This window comes from Bos grunniens, chromosome 23 (genome assembly GCF_055505025.1).
Source record: "Bos grunniens cultivar Pamir isolate PY7600 chromosome 23, Bosgru_T2T1.0, whole genome shotgun sequence".
Taxonomy (NCBI): Eukaryota; Metazoa; Chordata; class Mammalia; order Artiodactyla; family Bovidae; genus Bos; species Bos grunniens.
This window is the reverse complement of record NC_141187.1, coordinates 49,599,549-49,616,043: the sequence shown is the minus strand read 5'-3', so window position 1 is coordinate 49,616,043 and position 16,495 is coordinate 49,599,549. Positions and strand designations below refer to the sequence as shown.

At 41.2% G+C, this 16,495-nt stretch overlaps 1 protein-coding gene across 1 annotated transcript in view; it reads right to left on the bottom strand.

Annotated features, from left to right (window-relative positions):
* Window positions 1–2,017: 2,017 nt before the first annotated feature.
* CAGE1 (cancer antigen 1) overlaps window positions 2,018–16,495 on the bottom strand; it is a 36,688-nt gene continuing 22,210 nt past the window's right edge. The window contains exons 6-14 of the mRNA XM_086370360.1: window positions 11,759–11,878; window positions 11,205–11,285; window positions 10,908–11,015; window positions 9,692–9,796; window positions 7,493–7,597; window positions 6,823–6,893; window positions 3,324–3,392; window positions 2,720–2,750; window positions 2,018–2,280 (exon numbers count right to left, since the gene is read on the bottom strand). Coding sequence (XP_086226486.1) covers window positions 2,239–2,280; window positions 2,720–2,750; window positions 3,324–3,392; window positions 6,823–6,893; window positions 7,493–7,597; window positions 9,692–9,796; window positions 10,908–11,015; window positions 11,205–11,285; window positions 11,759–11,878 — 732 coding nt within the window. The 3' untranslated portion in view covers window positions 2,018–2,238. The remainder of the gene's footprint in view (window positions 2,281–2,719; window positions 2,751–3,323; window positions 3,393–6,822; window positions 6,894–7,492; window positions 7,598–9,691; window positions 9,797–10,907; window positions 11,016–11,204; window positions 11,286–11,758; window positions 11,879–16,495) is intronic.

Sequence of the window (16,495 nt, the reverse complement as noted above, 5' to 3'; positions counted from 1 at the left end):
CTTAGTTCCCTGACTAGGGATAGAATCCAGGCCGTTGGCAATGACAACGTGCAGTCCTAACCACTGGATTGCCAGGGAAGTCCCTCAAAATGCATAATCGACCACATTACTCCTATACGTAAAATCGCTCAGAGCTTCTCACAAGGACAAGGTTCACACTTCTTCACGTGGCATGGAAGATTATTGATGATCATGGTTATCTCCTGCCGTATGAAGAAGGCAGGTTTTAGATTTTACCTGTGGTTCAGAGAGTATCACAGGGTACCTCGGGCTGCTGTGCTATGTGAAAGGAGCTTCCTCTTCTGTCTACCTGGGGAACATCTAGTCAGCGAGAAGGATCGGGCTCAGGCATCATCACTTCTGCAAAACCTGCCCTGAGGTTTTCTCATCATCATGTCCAGGGCCAATTCATCTATGCTTCTAGAGCATCCCACATGATCAGACCCATGTGCCAATCGAGAAAAGAATCAATTATCCATCTCTCCGATACATCGTGTGGTCCTTGGCCATCTCTGCCTGGCTTTTCATGATACCTTTGGCATCTCTCAGTTGGTAAAGAATCCACCTGCAATGCCGGAGACCCCGATTCAATTCCTGGGTTGGGAAGATCCCCTGGAGAAGGGAAAGGCTACCCACTCCAGTATTCTGGCCTGGAGAATTCCATGGACAGTCCATGGGGTCGCAAGAGTCGGACACGACAGAGTGACTTTCACTTTCACTCTGGCATCTAACATAGAGGCTGTTCACATGGTTTGTTGAAAGTCACTAAATGTTTATAGGGAGAAGCCCTGGCTTAGATGCTGCATCCCTGAGCCGTGTGCCAAAGGAGGTACGTTCACTGTGAGACAGCCTGGAGGTAAAGGTCATGAACGTCTAGTAGCCCACGTGGTGAGTGCAGCACTTAGGCACACAGCCCTGCATGTGGACAGCCTGTGTTAACCTGTCCTTTCCAAAGATCTCACCACGTGTGTGTGCAGAGTCCAGATGCTATGTTAGCCATGACAATATTTGTCTTTCTTGTAGCACACCTTAACTTTCCCTAGAGAACCCCATGGAACTAATAATAATGTCTCTTTTTAAAACTTGATCACTTCCAAAGCTTTCAGAGCTTACATTTTTCAAACGAAGCATGATTATAGCTGCAACTTCATTTGCATTTCTCATGGTTTGTCTTAAAGTGTATTGCAACTTCTTAAATTTGAGAAATTAACTTTGTTTCAACATTCATATAAGATGTCTTATAAAATTCCTCAACAAAAATAATATCAATAATAATACTTTTTTTTTAAATTATTCATCACTTCCTTTGGGGCCAGATTAGATTCTCCATATATTTCCCCCTTGTAACTTGCCTGCCTAATTTAAGTGCAAAGCTAATTTCAGTGAGATAAAATAATTTCTTCCCCTCCATTCAAGGTATATCTTCATTCAATAATTAAACCTCCACCCTGGCTCTGGGATTTATCAAAAAGATAATATATTTGTTATGTACATTCATTTTTCCAATACATATTACAAAATCAGCTTCTCTGGTTCATTTTTTTAAACTCGGAACTAATTCCTCAAAATATGTTAAGGTGGAAGTTACAAGGGTCAGATCTCCTGTCACCTGGGTTTTAATTCCAAACGATTTCAGCATTAGTCTTTTTAAATTTGATTGATAGTAGAGAGAGATGCCTGGCCAGAGAAGAAAAAAAAGTTGGGGTGAGATAAGAGAACAATTTCATAATGTTATTAAAGGCCTGGCAATAGGCTTTCCTGGTAAAGATTCAGTGGTAAAGAATCCACCTACCAATACAGGAAACGTGGGTTTGATCTCTGGGTCAGGAAGGTCCCCTGGAGAAGGAAATGGCAAGCCACTCCAGTATTCTTGCTGGGAGAATTTCACGGTCAGAGGAGCCTGGCAGGCTGCAGTCCATGGAGTTGCAAAGAGTCAGATGTGACCTAACGTCTAAACAACAATAATACAAGACTGTTGTGCTGTAGGAATGAAACTTGGCAGGTATTCAGAAAAGAAGACACTGTATCCACTTGTTTATTTTATATTAGAATATGTTTGATTGTTCACAGGAAGAAACTAGAAGAAAAATAATCACATACTTTTGGATTGTAAAGTTTCACTACTTATACAGATTTTAATGTATCATTTGTGTGGATCGATCTGGGTACAGTACTCAGTAATGACTCTGCTCCTGGAGAGGCTGACAAAAATGATTAACTGTTAATCTTCAGTTCTGTTTAATCTAAATCATTTCTATTTCCTTCTAAAATAACTGGCATCTAAAAATGAAAGGAAAAAAATAAGTTTGCAGGACAGACATTTGGGAACAGAAGAGCTAACTCTTGATTACATGTGAATTCTTGATCACATACAGAACTCCTATTCCATAAACAGTGTGTTCTTGATTACATACAAAAAAACGGGTGCAAGGAAAACCTACAGATAAACTCCACAGATAATACTAATACTATATTTTAATCAACATTTTTGTTTCAAACTGTTGGGACATCAAGGGGACTAATACAATTAAGGGAGGGGCTTCCAATTGCGGGACCAGCTATAATCACAGCCCAGACGCCCTTATCTGGGGCAGAGGGGTAAGCTGTGCTGAACATTACTGAAATATAACTTTAGGAACTCTTATTTAATCTTGTGTAATTTGACAATGACATGGAAACATCGCATTCTTTATAACGATCGTCAATCAGTATGACCTACCACGGTCAGGGGCTTCGGATGACTTCTCGGTCTGCAGGAAACAGAGAGAGCATAACGTCAAAGAAAACAGAAGCAAGTGGGGTGGGGGTGGAGGAGGGTTAAGACAGAGAACTGGTGAACGTCGAATGAGCATCTTAGGAACTGGACCAGAAAGAGTTCCATTTCAACATCCTACGATGGTTCTAATCGACCCCTTAGGGTCTGGGCATACACCTTGTAGCGTCGAATACTGAGAGCTGAGAGTCTTCTATTAATAACATAACAGATTATAAGATTTCATACCAGTGGAAGAAAATCTGATCATAAGATCTGGGTAAGCTGTTTTATTGTAAACTAAATCTTAGCTCATAATCTGCATAGTGTTTTTATTAGAAATGATCATAAGTTCCCTGAGGGCAGTGAACCTTGCTTTGCAATTCAGGTCCTACAAAAAGACATGAAGCAACTATTTCACGCTAGGCAAGATACCAAGCACTTTTACATAATTTATCTTGTTTGTCTCAAATTAAGACAAGGAAAAAGGTGTTTTTTAAAAATGTTTAACATTATTATGCATATATTCTAAAGTTAAAGACATTATCATTTAGAAAAAGAAACAACTTACCTTGGTTTTCTGACTCTCTCTCTGGACCTTCTAATTAAATCTTCCAACTGCTTATTTCTCTCTTCTAAACTGAAAGAAGAAACAACTGAAGTTTATGATTAAAATGGACTTTTCTAAGCTAACCTCACTGGAGGATTTGAGTAGATAAATTTAATGATGGTCTAGCTTTCTATACCTCATCCACCCATCTTGTGTCTATTCAGGAGTTCAGTCGTGTCCAACTCTTCGGGACCATGGACTGTAGCCGGTCAGGCTCCTCTGTCCATGGGATTTTACAGGCAAGAATACTGGAAGTGGTTGCCATTCTCTCCTCCACATTTTCTCAACCCAGGGGTCAAAACTGTGTCTCCTGCATCTCCTGTTTGGCTGGCAGATTCTTTACCACTGAGCCACCTGGGAAGACAGCTATATGGGAACTTGGAATTCTTTCCTAGCAACTCAAATTATTTAATTAATTTTTCCCTTTAAAGGTTCCAGTGGTGAAGAAGGAGAGTGATCCCTCCTTCCCAGCCCTCTTTGCCCCCACATCCTGGATGACCACTCATCTGCTTTCTTTCACTATAGTTTTGCACCATCTAGAATTTTGTGTAATGAAATCTTACACTCAGCCTAATTATTTTGCAATTCATCCACACTGTTGCACCTACCCAGAGGTCATTCTTTTTTTTATTGTTGTATAGAATTCCACTGTGTGGCCATGTCACAATTTGTCTGTCATCTCACCATTTGAGGGACATTTAGGTTGTTCCTAGGTTGGGGCTATTACAAATAAATAAGTAAGTAACTGTTAGTAGCTCAGTCATGCCCGTCTGTTTGCAACCCCATGGACTGCAGCCCACAAGGCTCCTCAGTCCATGAGATTTTCCAGACAAGAATACTGAAGTGGGTACCTTGAAATTCTCTTTTGTGTTAACACATGTGTTCTTTCTTCTTAGATCCATACACAGGAGTGGGTTGGCTGAATCATACATTGGGTATATTTAACTTTTAAAGAAGGCACCAAATTGTTTTTTAAGAGGTTGCTCCATTTTACATTTCCACCAGGAGGCTATGAGCATTTCAGTTGCTCCATGTCCTGCCAATACCTGGTATGGTCAGTCTTTTAGGCACACTTATAGGTGTGTAGTGGTCTTCACTGGGGTTTAATTTGCTTATTAATGATGTTGACTATCATTTAATGTACTTACTTGTCATCCATGTATCCATCTTCTTGGTGAAGTGTCTGTTCAAATCTTTGCCCATTTTTATGGGGTTGCTTTCTTATTCTTGGGTTTTTAGAGTCTGTTATGTATTCTGATTACAAGTTCTTTAGCAGATATATGACTTGTACATATTCTTTCATGTTAGTCTTTTCATTCTCTTAATGATGTCCATGGAAGAGCCAACGTTTTTTAATTTTGATGAAGTACGATTATCAAAATTTTCTTTTATGAATCATGTTTTTGGTATCATATTTAAATCACTGCCTAACACAACATCAACCCAACATCAGAAACTTTTTCCTATATTTTGAGAATGTTTTACACTTTAGCTCTTTCATTTAGGTCTAGTATCCATTTTGAGTTACTTTTGCATGTGATACAAGGTATAAATCAAAGTGTTTTTGTTTTTTTTTGTTTGTTTGCAAATGGATGGCCAACAATTTCAGCATCCTTTCCAAAGAATGTGTGTGTGTGTATATATATATGTATATACATATATATATGCATATATATGTATAACTGAATCACTTTGTTGCCCAGCAGAAATTAACAGAACATTGAAAACCAACTATATTTCAATAAAACATATTTAAAAGATAAAAATAAAATCTAGATCAGCTTGGGGAGAAATAAGTCTTAACAATATTGAATCTTAAGATTTCTGAAATAAGTACACCTCCTTATATATTTGTCTTTATTTTATCTTTATATTATTGAATGTACTATTTTATATTTATATTGTCTTCTTTATTTTTTTTACACATCAAAGATAATTGTTTTATTTAAAAACGGAAATATTTATATGTTTGTGTTGCAGCCCTTATGGAAAAAAAAATTTTTTTTAAGTCCTTTGATTTGAAATTCAATGTAAACAAGTACACAATCTTAAACCATAAATTCCAATTTTTTTTCCTCTGTGTTTAAATGATGTGAAAGCTTTTGTTCTGTTCAAAGGGATCTGTATATTTGAATTACAGCAACTTCTCAGTAACTTCTTCTCTGGTCTTGTCTGTTGTTTAGTCACTAAGTGGTCTCCAGCTCTTTGGCAACACCATGGACTGTAGCCCGCCAGGTTCCTCTGTCCATGGGATTTCCCAGGCAAGAATACTGGAGTGGGTTGCCATTTCCTTCTCCATTCTTTATTTTTTAGTGAGGTAAAATTGGTATATATTATTATATAAATCTCAGGTGTACGGCATTATAATTTGACCTCTGTATGCACTAATACCGGAGAAGGCAATGGCACCCCACTCCAGTACTCTTGCCTGGAGAATCCCAAGGACGGAGGAGCCTGGTAGGCTCCAGTCCATGGGTTGCTAAGAGTCGGGCACGACTGAGAGACTTCACTTTCCCTTTTCACTTTCATGCATTGGAAAAGGAAATGGCAACCCACTGCAGTGTTCTTGCCTGGAGAATCCCAGGGACCGGGGAGCCTGGTGGGCTGCCGTCTCTGGGGTTGCACAGAGTCGGACACGACTGAAGCGACTTAGCAGCAGCAGCAGCAGCATGCACTACTACAGAGCATTACCACGGAAGTCCAGTCACCATCCGTCGCCACACAATCCACCCCCTTCACCCGTCTCCCCCGCTCACCACTCCCTTCCCCTCCGGTAACCACCAGCAGGTTCTCTGTATTGATGACTTTGCTTTTGTTTTGTGTGTGTGTTTTATCTACAATTTATTTCAGTTATCTTGTAGTGAGTTAGCACTATACAAAGCTCCTATTTTAGGGGGTGTAAGATTAGACCTTTTGCTTAAGCTCTAATGACAGCAAGCACTGTACAAATGAAATTGGGAGAAGGGTGGAGGAAAGAGCATGTAAGAAATAAAGAGAATAAATAAGTGGAAAAACTTTGCAGAGTTTAAAACGCTAATTTTGGAATATTTCACTCTGAATCTCAATAAATGAGAAAATCTATTTGGTACATGATACGTTTCATTTGGGGTGCATTCAAAACCTTATATGGATAAATTCTAAGGATAGCAAGGTTATTTTACTCGAACACTGTGGTGATAATCTTCTAAAATTCTTGGATGTTTCTCACTAATTCCTTAACCTCGCTCCCCACCCACCCACCCCCACATCAAAGGGAGTTCTGAGAAGGAAGAGGAAACTCTGGGTGTTCAAGTAATCCAGACATTAAATAGAATAAACACATTATTGAAGAATGGTCTTCTTTACTTACAAAATGGCACATTTCCCTCTTTGTAGGAGTCTAAAAGATGAACTCAGCAAGTCAGAAAGTGACATACCAGCAAATGTTTACAAAATTAAAAATAAAGTTTTTTGAACTTACTGTGCAATCTGGGAGTGGGATATCACAAGTCTTTGGTCAGCACATTTGATTATTTCCTCATAAGATGTAACCTTGGGAAACATTAGCTAAAACAATTATTCTGTGATCAATTCTAAGATATTTACTTAGTTTTGTTCATTTTTTTGCTTTTCAAGAATCTGCACAAGTTGAAGTTCAATTATATGACTCCTGTGAATGAAGGTTTTACAACTGGCAGAACATCTTCCTTGTATTTTGAAATCAGGAATATGGATACAAATAGAACTGAAATGTGCCTGTTCACCATGCAGAAAAAGTATCAAAAAAAGGACAACTGTAGTGAAACAACTGTGATCCATACAAGTAGTGTATGTGTCAACCCAGGGTCAGAGTCCACAATGAGGTTTTAAAAGGTAAACCAGAACACTATGTTGGCGAGATTTAGAAGGACCCTCCAAGTGAATCGGTGAGGCTAAGACTAAGAAATTGCTGACAACAGAAGGCTATATGCACACATACAGTTCTTTGCTAGCTTTTAGCTAAAAGGAAAATAACACAAAGTCATGATGAAGTGAATGGAATTGAGACAAATGTGTTACGTCATCCTTCAGATCCCTTTTTTGCATCCAAATTCTAATGTTTTAATATTTGACATAGTTTAAAAAATATATGTGCATAAGAAAATCTGTACCTTATTTATTAAGTTGCCTAAATGTCTTTGATACTTGTCATTTTCTTCAGTGAGTCTGTTGCAGTGGTCTTCTTTTGTCTCTAGAAGATTTTCCAATTTTGCAATCTATGGAGCAACATCAGCAAAAATGATAACTTGGAAACTGCCATGAAAATCATGTATTGATGTTAAGAACAATGAGAACAGTGAGCTATACTTTATTTCAATATTCCCTTACACTGATTTGTACCATAGGTGAATTGAGAGAGGCTGTTAGTTAGACTGCAGTTAGAACACATGAACAGAAATTTAAATGGTGTTTCAGCTTTTCTACATTTTAATACAATGAAATAGCTTTGCAAACAACTAGACACTTACTAGTAAATACAAGTACTTATTAGTCCCAAGTCTTTTCTTTCCATTCATAACCAATGGATAGACTATCTTCTTTCCATATATAACCAATGGATATTTGATTGTCTCTGAAGCACTGATGTGCTGCTTGATGACACATTTTCAGGTTTCATCAATATTCTCACGTGTATAAATGAGAGTTTTTGAAAGGTCCAGCTCAACGTGTGTCACATTCTGACTTATGGTCCAATTTTTTAGGGGGGGTTTTTAAATTTTGGGGGGGGTCCAATTTTTATTTGCAAAAAATTAACATTAACAATTTAAATATTGTATTCTTGCATTAACAATTTAAAGTTTGTATTTCTAAAAATGATATCTAGGATAAATTACCAAGAAAGAGTATTCACAAGTTCACCCACAGTTACCTTAATTTTCAAAGCAATTATAGAAGAAAAAAGACAGAAATGTTCCCTTTAAATAACAATGTTAAGAGTGGCCGTTGATGTTCTAATGTTTATTTAAACATATTTATTTACATATGTTTACAAGTCTGCCCTACAGGAAACAATGGCGGAACAAGCTTTCTTGCTCTTTCCCTTTACATAGATATATTAATGGGGACAATATCAAATCGGGGTCCCATTCCTCTGACTGCACATGTTACTTAAAGCAGGGAGTACAGATATTACCTCAGTTTAACAGATAAACCCAAGGTGAAGAGAATTTAAAACGCTTTTTAAAGGACATGGCTAGAAGTAGAGAGAAGAGGGTGGCAGAGGCTAAGATTGTTAGCACCACTGAGTCAACGGACATGAATCTGAGCAGAGTCCGGGAGACAGTGGAGGACAGGGAAGCCTGGCGTGCTGCCGTCCACGGGGCCGCAAAGAGTGGGACACAACTTAGCGACTGAACGCCATCACCTTGAACCTCTGTGTCGAGAGCAGCTCTTCCTTTCCTCTCCCTCCCTTTCCGTGTGCCAGTCCTTTAGGGACTAGCATTTCTCACGTTTGGAATTTTTATCACGGTCAGCTTGATGTGCTTCTTTACCCTCTCAGGAGTTGTGTGGTCTAGAAGCTTGCTTTCAGGTGGGTTCAGGTGAGACACCACGGACAGTGCCCGTTCCATGCCTCAAGCAGTCAAGGGCACACCTCACCTTTTGTGCGGTTAAGCTGGACAAGAGGGCTGTGCTGTGGGTCATTAAAAGTTTCTTGTAAGTCTTGAACTTACAGGTTTTAGCAGCCATTCTAAGTGCCTAGATGCCTTATTTTATTCAGGGATGCAAGATGTAATTTTCTATAGGTGTGTCTTCTGCTTTTTTTTAATGTGGACCATTTTTAGTCTCAGTTGAATTTGTTATAATACTGCTTCTGTTTTCTGTTTTTTTATTTTTTTGCCCGAGAGGCAAGTGGGATCTTAGCCCCCAACCAGGGATCCAACTGGCACCGCCCTCCTTGGAAGGCGAGGTCTTAACCACTGCACCATCAGGGAAGTCCCTCTTCTTCTGCTTTTAACAGCTTACATTCTCCAGCGAAGAACTCTCCCTCATGAGTTATTTGGTTCCTCTGAAATATAGTTTGTACAACAAAGTCTGCAGCACATGTAAGAGGCAACATAGTGTGTCTGAGATGCTGCCATTTGTGAGCGTTTTCTCACTTCAGCTTCCCACCCCAGGGGAGACCGCGGTCCATTCCAAACCTCTTTTGTGCCTGAAGCTCAGAAGCTGCTGACAGGGCCTGCCCCCCTTTCATCCGCCCCCTGCCAGCCCGTGGGCTCTCCTCTGCGCTTCTCCCACCTGGATGTCACGGGATCCTCCTCTTTTTAAAAAGGTTCCCTTTAGTCCTTGCAAACAGCTACTATATATCTCACCTTTTCTAGATTCCTTGGAGGCAGGGCTTCCGTTTGATGTAACTTTCCATCAATATCTCCATACTGACTAGCCTTGCTTACCCTTTCAAGGAAGTCAATAATTACCTATATAATGAAGAAAATTAATGAAGTAGAAAGGAAGAAAACTATAAGCCCTCACAGCATCGGGCTTTTCCCTTTCTCCTATGCAATGAATTTAGTACAGGATGCTGACCTTTAACAATTTAGAAATACGATAGACTTCTCTAAAGATGAAAAAAGAAATTATGGGGGCTTCCCTAGTGGCTTAGTGCTAAGAATCCACCCGCCAGCGCAGGAGACAAGGGTTCCATCCCTGGTCCGGGAAGATCCCACGCACCGCGGAGCAACTAAGCCCATGAGTCGCAACTACTGAAGCCGTGCACGCCCAGAGCCCGTGCAGCCCGCGCTCTGCAACAAGAGAAGCCTGAGCACCGCAACTGGAGAGGAGCCCCGGCTTGCCACGACTAGAGAAAAGCCTGCGCAGCAATGAAGACCCAGCACAGCCAGAAATAAATAAACGTTAAAAAACCAATTAAGTTAATTAACCTCTTTTTCACTATATAGTGGGATCCAAATGGATTGTAACTTTCTAGATACCAAGATATTTTAATTTTCTTCCCACAGATTTTTCTTTTAGCTGCTTTTATCTTCTTTTTTCCAGCTTTATCGATACATAACTGATGCAACCATTGTGTAAGTTTCAGGTGTACAGCGTGTTGATTTGATACACTGATATATTGCAAAATGATTACCGCCATTAGCTCCACCCCTCCCACAATCACCACTCCCCTGTGATGGCTCTGGGTGCCATCCAAAGGACGTGTGCCATTTCCCTGGCACCCCCTTAATCGCGATTGCTGTAAACACCTACTGCTCTAAGAATGGTGGTCGTATGTGCCACAATATAAATGTTCTTCATTCACTATTAAAAACTTGCACATACTTGAAAATTTCTGCATTTTGAAAGAAAAAAAAATTTTCTAAACAGAAATCATGTGGGACAATATTTAAAATTTCAAAACCTGAGAGTGCCAACTTCAGTTCTATATTTGTGGGGGTGAATAATACTGCTACTATGCCAGCGTGTGACCATTTCAAGGAGCAAAGTTTTTGAAGGCAGATCATTTCCACAACTCGTTATTAAGACAGTGTTGTGAATAAAAAGGCTAGCAAAGCAACGAAAGGTGTTTCTTACCAAAAAATCAAGCTCCTCGTTTAGGTTGTGGGGCTGGTTCAGTTTGGCTCCCAGTACAACAGGCACGTCTCTGACATTCTTGGCTTCCTTGGAGTCAAATTCTGTAACCTGCCATGAAACATGTTTGTGTCCACTTCCAATATGTTCACTTTCCTTGGAACATTTGACAATGAATATGCTATCAGTTAAGCCATCAGAGAGCTCTCCAGTGGCTTCAATAACAGAAAGCTTTCAATGTAAGATCTAAAGTTGCATTTTTGTATTAGAGAAACAGGACACGGTGAATGTTTAACTCACCCCAGGAACCTGATGTTGACATGATTTTTCATTAGCAAGTAACTGTCTGAAAGCTGCGATTTTGTCTTTATGTTTCAGTAGCTAAGGAAAAAGGCATTTTCTATTTCAGAGACAGGAAATAAGACTACATGCAGTAACATTTCTAATAAAATCACCAAACCATGAACAGCCCAACCCCTGTCTCAAAGGTGTCTTGTATTTTGAGCTCCTGTGTAGTAGAGTTCACACAACATGCCTGAGACTGCTGCCCCCAGAAAGGCCTGCTCGCCAAGGTGCCCCCTGACTGGCTTCTAGGAACCTGGATTGTGGGAGAGTCTCCATGATTTCCCGGTATGAAGGCTCACTGCGTCTAACCTATTTGCACAGAGGATGTGGTTTATGCTGAACGCCTCCTTCCACTGGGAGAGTCTGGGGTTTTGGTACGTGGCAGGCAGAGGGTGCCTGCCTACGCGACCAGCCTCAGATAGAAACCCTGGACACTCAGTCTCCAGTGAGCTTCCCTGGGAACTCTTCACATGGGCTGCACAGCTCACTGCCAGGGAAGGGAAGGGCACCTGGTTTCCTCTGGACTTTGCTCCATGTGCTTTTCCCCTTTGCTGGTTTTGTTCTGAATCCTCTCGCAGTAATAATACCTCATAACTGGGAGAATGACTGTGTGCTGAGTCCTGTGAGTCCTGTAAGTCACCAAACATGAGGGAGGGCTTGGGAGCTCCGCAGAGCTTATTCTAATACCCAATTGCTTTTACAGCCAGGCTATTAAGACTCTGCTTTAGAGAAAAAATTAGCCAACTTTTTCTAGATACAATTCAGTATCATTTCTTATATGTTCCATATAATAATAATAGATCTTTAATATTCAATATTTCTAACTCCTCCAAATATCAGTGATAAAGTATGCTGTACAGAATTTTTTATTATGAACAATTTCGAAAAAAGAGAAGAAACTAATGAAGCCCCATATAACTATTACTCAGCTCCAATTATTGACAGTTAATGATCAATCTTGTATCATTAATACCCCAAGCACTTCCTCCTCCCTGCAACTCCCTTCACTCAATCAAATGATAGACATCACATTATTTTGTCTGCCAATATTACAGTAATGACACAGAAATTTACCAAGAGAACATAAATATCTGAAATTGTATTTCTGAAACATCCCTCTTGGGCTTCCCTGGTGGCTCAGATGGTAAAGAATCTGGTTGCAATGTGGGAAACCTGGGTTCGACCTCTGGTTTGGGCATGGCAGCCCACCCCACTATTCTTGCCTGGAGAATCCCCATGGACAGAGGAACCTGGCGTGCTACAGTCCATGGGGTGGCAAAGAGTCAGACACGACTGAGCAGCTAAGCACAACATCCCTTTTGAACCCTCAACTAGGCTTCTTTTTGAAGGTTGGTTTAAGAAGTGGAGACCAGTAGTTTTTCTGCATGCCTGTTTATTCCTTGGTCCTTTTCTCTATAGGTTAGCCAGAAGATAGGTTCTCCAGAGCACTTGCAACAAATTTCCTATCCACCTCACAGTTCAGAGAAGTCATTTCCTGCTAGTACAGTATTGAAATTGAATCCCAGATTTACTGTTCAGCCAGGTAAACTGGTCACTTCTGTTTTCCTCTCAGATTAAAAATGGCTCCTGTTTGAGTCTTATTATCATTTTCCCAACTGAGAGTCACAGCATGCTGGCATAAGTCCTTTGGAAGGAGGTCCCCATTACAGCCATTACCCCTATCATGGTTTGGCCTCAGGCCAAACTACAGTGAAGGAACACAGCCCCACCCATCAGCAGAAAATTGGACTAAAGATTTACTGAGCATGGCCCTGCCCACCAGATCAGATCAGATCAGATCAGTCGCTCAGTCATGTCCGACTCTTTGCGACCCCATGAATTGCAGCACGCCAGGCCTCCCTGTCCATCACCAACTACTGGAGTTCACTCAGACTCACATCCATCGAGTCAGTGATGCCATCCAGCCATCTCATCCTCTGTCGTCCCCTTCTCTTCCTGCCCCCAATCCCTCCCAGCATCAGAGTCTTTTCCAATGAGTCAACTCTTCGCATGAGAGCAAGACCCAATTTCCCCACAGCCAGTCCCTCCCATCAGGAAGCTTCCACAAGCCTCTTATCCTCATCCATCAGAGGGCAGACAAACTGAAAACCACAACCATGGAAAACTAACCAAACTGATCACATGGATCACAACCTCAACTAACTCAATGAAGCAATGAGCCATGCCATGTAGGGCCACCCAAGACAGACGGGTCATGGTGGAGAGTTCTGACAAAATGTGGTCCACTGGAGAAGGGAATGGCAAACCACTTCAGCATTCTTGCCTTGAGAAACCGAGGAATAGTATGAAAAGACAAAAAGATACAACCCTGAAAGATGAACTTCCCAGGTCGATAAGTGCCCAATATGCCATTGGAGAAGAGCAGAGAAACAGCTCCAGAAGGAATGGAGAAGCTGAGTCAAAGAGGAAACAAGACCCAGCTATGGATGTGTCTGGTGGTAAAAGCAAAGCCCAATGCTGTAACGAACAGTATTGCATAGGAACCTGGAATGTTAGGTCCATGAATCAAGGCAAATTGGAAGTGGTCAAACAGGAGATGGCAAGAGTGAACATTGACATTCCAGGAATCAGTGAACTAAAATGGACCAGAATGGGTGAATTTAACTCAGAGGACCAATATATCTACTACTGTGGGCAAGACTCCCCTAGAAAAAATGGAATAGGCCTCATAGTCAACAAAAGAGTCCAAAATGCAGTACTTGGGTGCAATCTCAAAAATGACTATGATCTCTGTTCATTTCCAAGGCAAACCATTCAGTATCACAGTAATCTAAATCTATGCCCCAACCACTATTGCCAAAGCAGCTGAACAGTTCTATGAAGAACTAGAAGACCTTCTAGAACTAACACCAAAAAAAAGATGTCCTTTTCATTACAGTGGCTGCTGCTGATGCTAAGTCGCTTCAGTAGCGTCCGACTCTGTGCGACCCCATCCATAGACGGCAGCCCACCAGGCTCCCCCGTCCCTGGGATTCTCCAGGCAAGAACAGTGGAGTGGGTTGCCATTTCCTTCTCCAATGCATGAAAGTGAAAAGTGAAAGTGAAGTCGCTCAGTCGTGTCCGACTCTTAGCAACCCCATGGACTGCAGCCCACCAGGCTACTCCGTCCATGTCATTTTCCAGGCAAGAGTACTGGAGTGGGGTGCCATTGCCTTCTCCGTCATTACAGTAGACTGGAATGCAAAAGTAGGAAGTCAAAAGATACCTGGAATAATAGGCAACTTTGGCCTTAGAGTACAAAATGAAGTAGGGCAAAGGCTATCAGAGTTTTGCCAAGAGAACACACTGGTCACAGCAAACACCCCCTTCCAACAACACAAGAGAAGACTCTACACATGGACATCACCAGATGGTCAAAACCAAAACCAGATTGATTATATTTTTTGCAGCCAAGATGGAGAAGCTCTATTTAGTCAGCAAAAACAAGACCGGGAGCTGACTGTGGCTCATATCATGAACTCTTTATTGCCAATATTCAGATTTAAATTGAAGAAAGTAGAGAAAACCACTAGATCATTCAGCTCAGTTCAGTTCAGTCGCTCAGTCGTGTCTGACTCTTTGCGACCCAATGAATTGCAGCACTCTAGGCCTCCCTGTCCATCACCAGCTCCCGGAGTTCACTCAAACTCACGTCCATCGAGTCGGTGATGCTATTTAGCCATTTCATCCTCTGTCGTCCCCTTCTCCTCCTGCCCCCAATCCCTCCCAGCATCAGAGTCTTTTCCAATGAGTCAACTCTTCACATGAGGTGGCCAAAGTACTGGAGTTTCAGCTTTAGCATCATTCCTTCCAAAGAACACCCAGGACTGATTTCCTTTAGAATGGACTGGTTGGATCTCCTTGCAGTCCAAGGGACTCTCAGGTATGACCTAAATCAAATCCCTTACGATCATACAGTGGAAGTGAGAAATAGATTCAAGGGATTAGATCTGATAGCCAGAGTGCCTGAAGAACTATGGTCAGAGATTGATTTAGAAAAGGCAGAGGAACCAGAGATCAAATTGCCAACATCAGTTGGATCATAGAAAAAGAAAGAGAATTCCAAAAAAGCATCTACTTCTGCTCCATTGACTACGCTAAAGCCTTTGACTGTATGGATCACGACAAGCAATTCTTAAAGAGATCAGAACACCAGAGCACCTTACCTGTCTCCTCCAAAACCTGTATGCAGGTCAAAAAGCAACAGTTAGAACCAGACATGGAACAATGGACTGGTTTCAAATAGGGAAAGGAGTACGTCAAGGCTGTATACTGTAAGCCTGCTTATTTAACTTATATACAGAGTACATCAAGCAAAATGCTGGGCTGGATGAAGCACAAGCTGGAATCAAGATTACCAGGAGAAATATCAATAACCTCAGATATGCAGATGACACCACCCTTATGGCAGAAAGCAAAGAGGAACTAAAGAGCCTCTTGATGAAGGTGAAAGAGGAGAGTGAAAAAGCTGGCTTAAAACTCAACATTCACAAAACGAAGATCATGGCATCAGGCCCCATCACTTCATGACAAATAGATGGGGAAACAATGGAAACAGTGACAGACTTTATTTTCTTGGACTCCAAAATCACTGCAGATGATGACTGCAGCCATGAAATTGAAAGACACTTGCTCCTCGAGAAGAAAAACTATGACCAACCTAGACAGCATATTAAAAAGCAGAGACATTATTTTGCCAACAAAGTTTCATCTAGTCAAAGCTACAGTTTTTCTAGCATTCATGTATGGATGTGAGAATTGGATCATAAAGAAGGCTAGAAGTGTTAGTTGCTCAGTCGTGCCCAACTGTTTGAGACCCCATGAACTGCAGCCCACTAGGCTCTTCTGTCCATGGGATTTTCCAGGCAAGGATATTGGAGTGGGTTGTCATTTCCTTCTCCAGGGGATCTTCTCAACCCAGGGATTGAACCTGGGTCTCCTGCACGTCAGGCAAATCCTTTACTGACTGAGCTACAAGGGAAGCCATAAAGAAGGCTGAGCGCTGAAGAATTGATGTTTTTGAACTATGGTGCTGGAGAAGACTCTTGGGAGTCCCTTGGACTGCAAAGAGATCAAACCAGTCAATCCTAAAGGAAATCAATCCTGAATATTCACTGGAGGAACTGATGCTGAAGCTGAAGCTCCAATACTTTGGCCACCTGATGCAAAGAGCTGACTCATTAGAAAAGACCCTGATGCTGGGAAAGATCGAAGGCGGGAGGAGAAGGGGATGACAGAGGATGAAA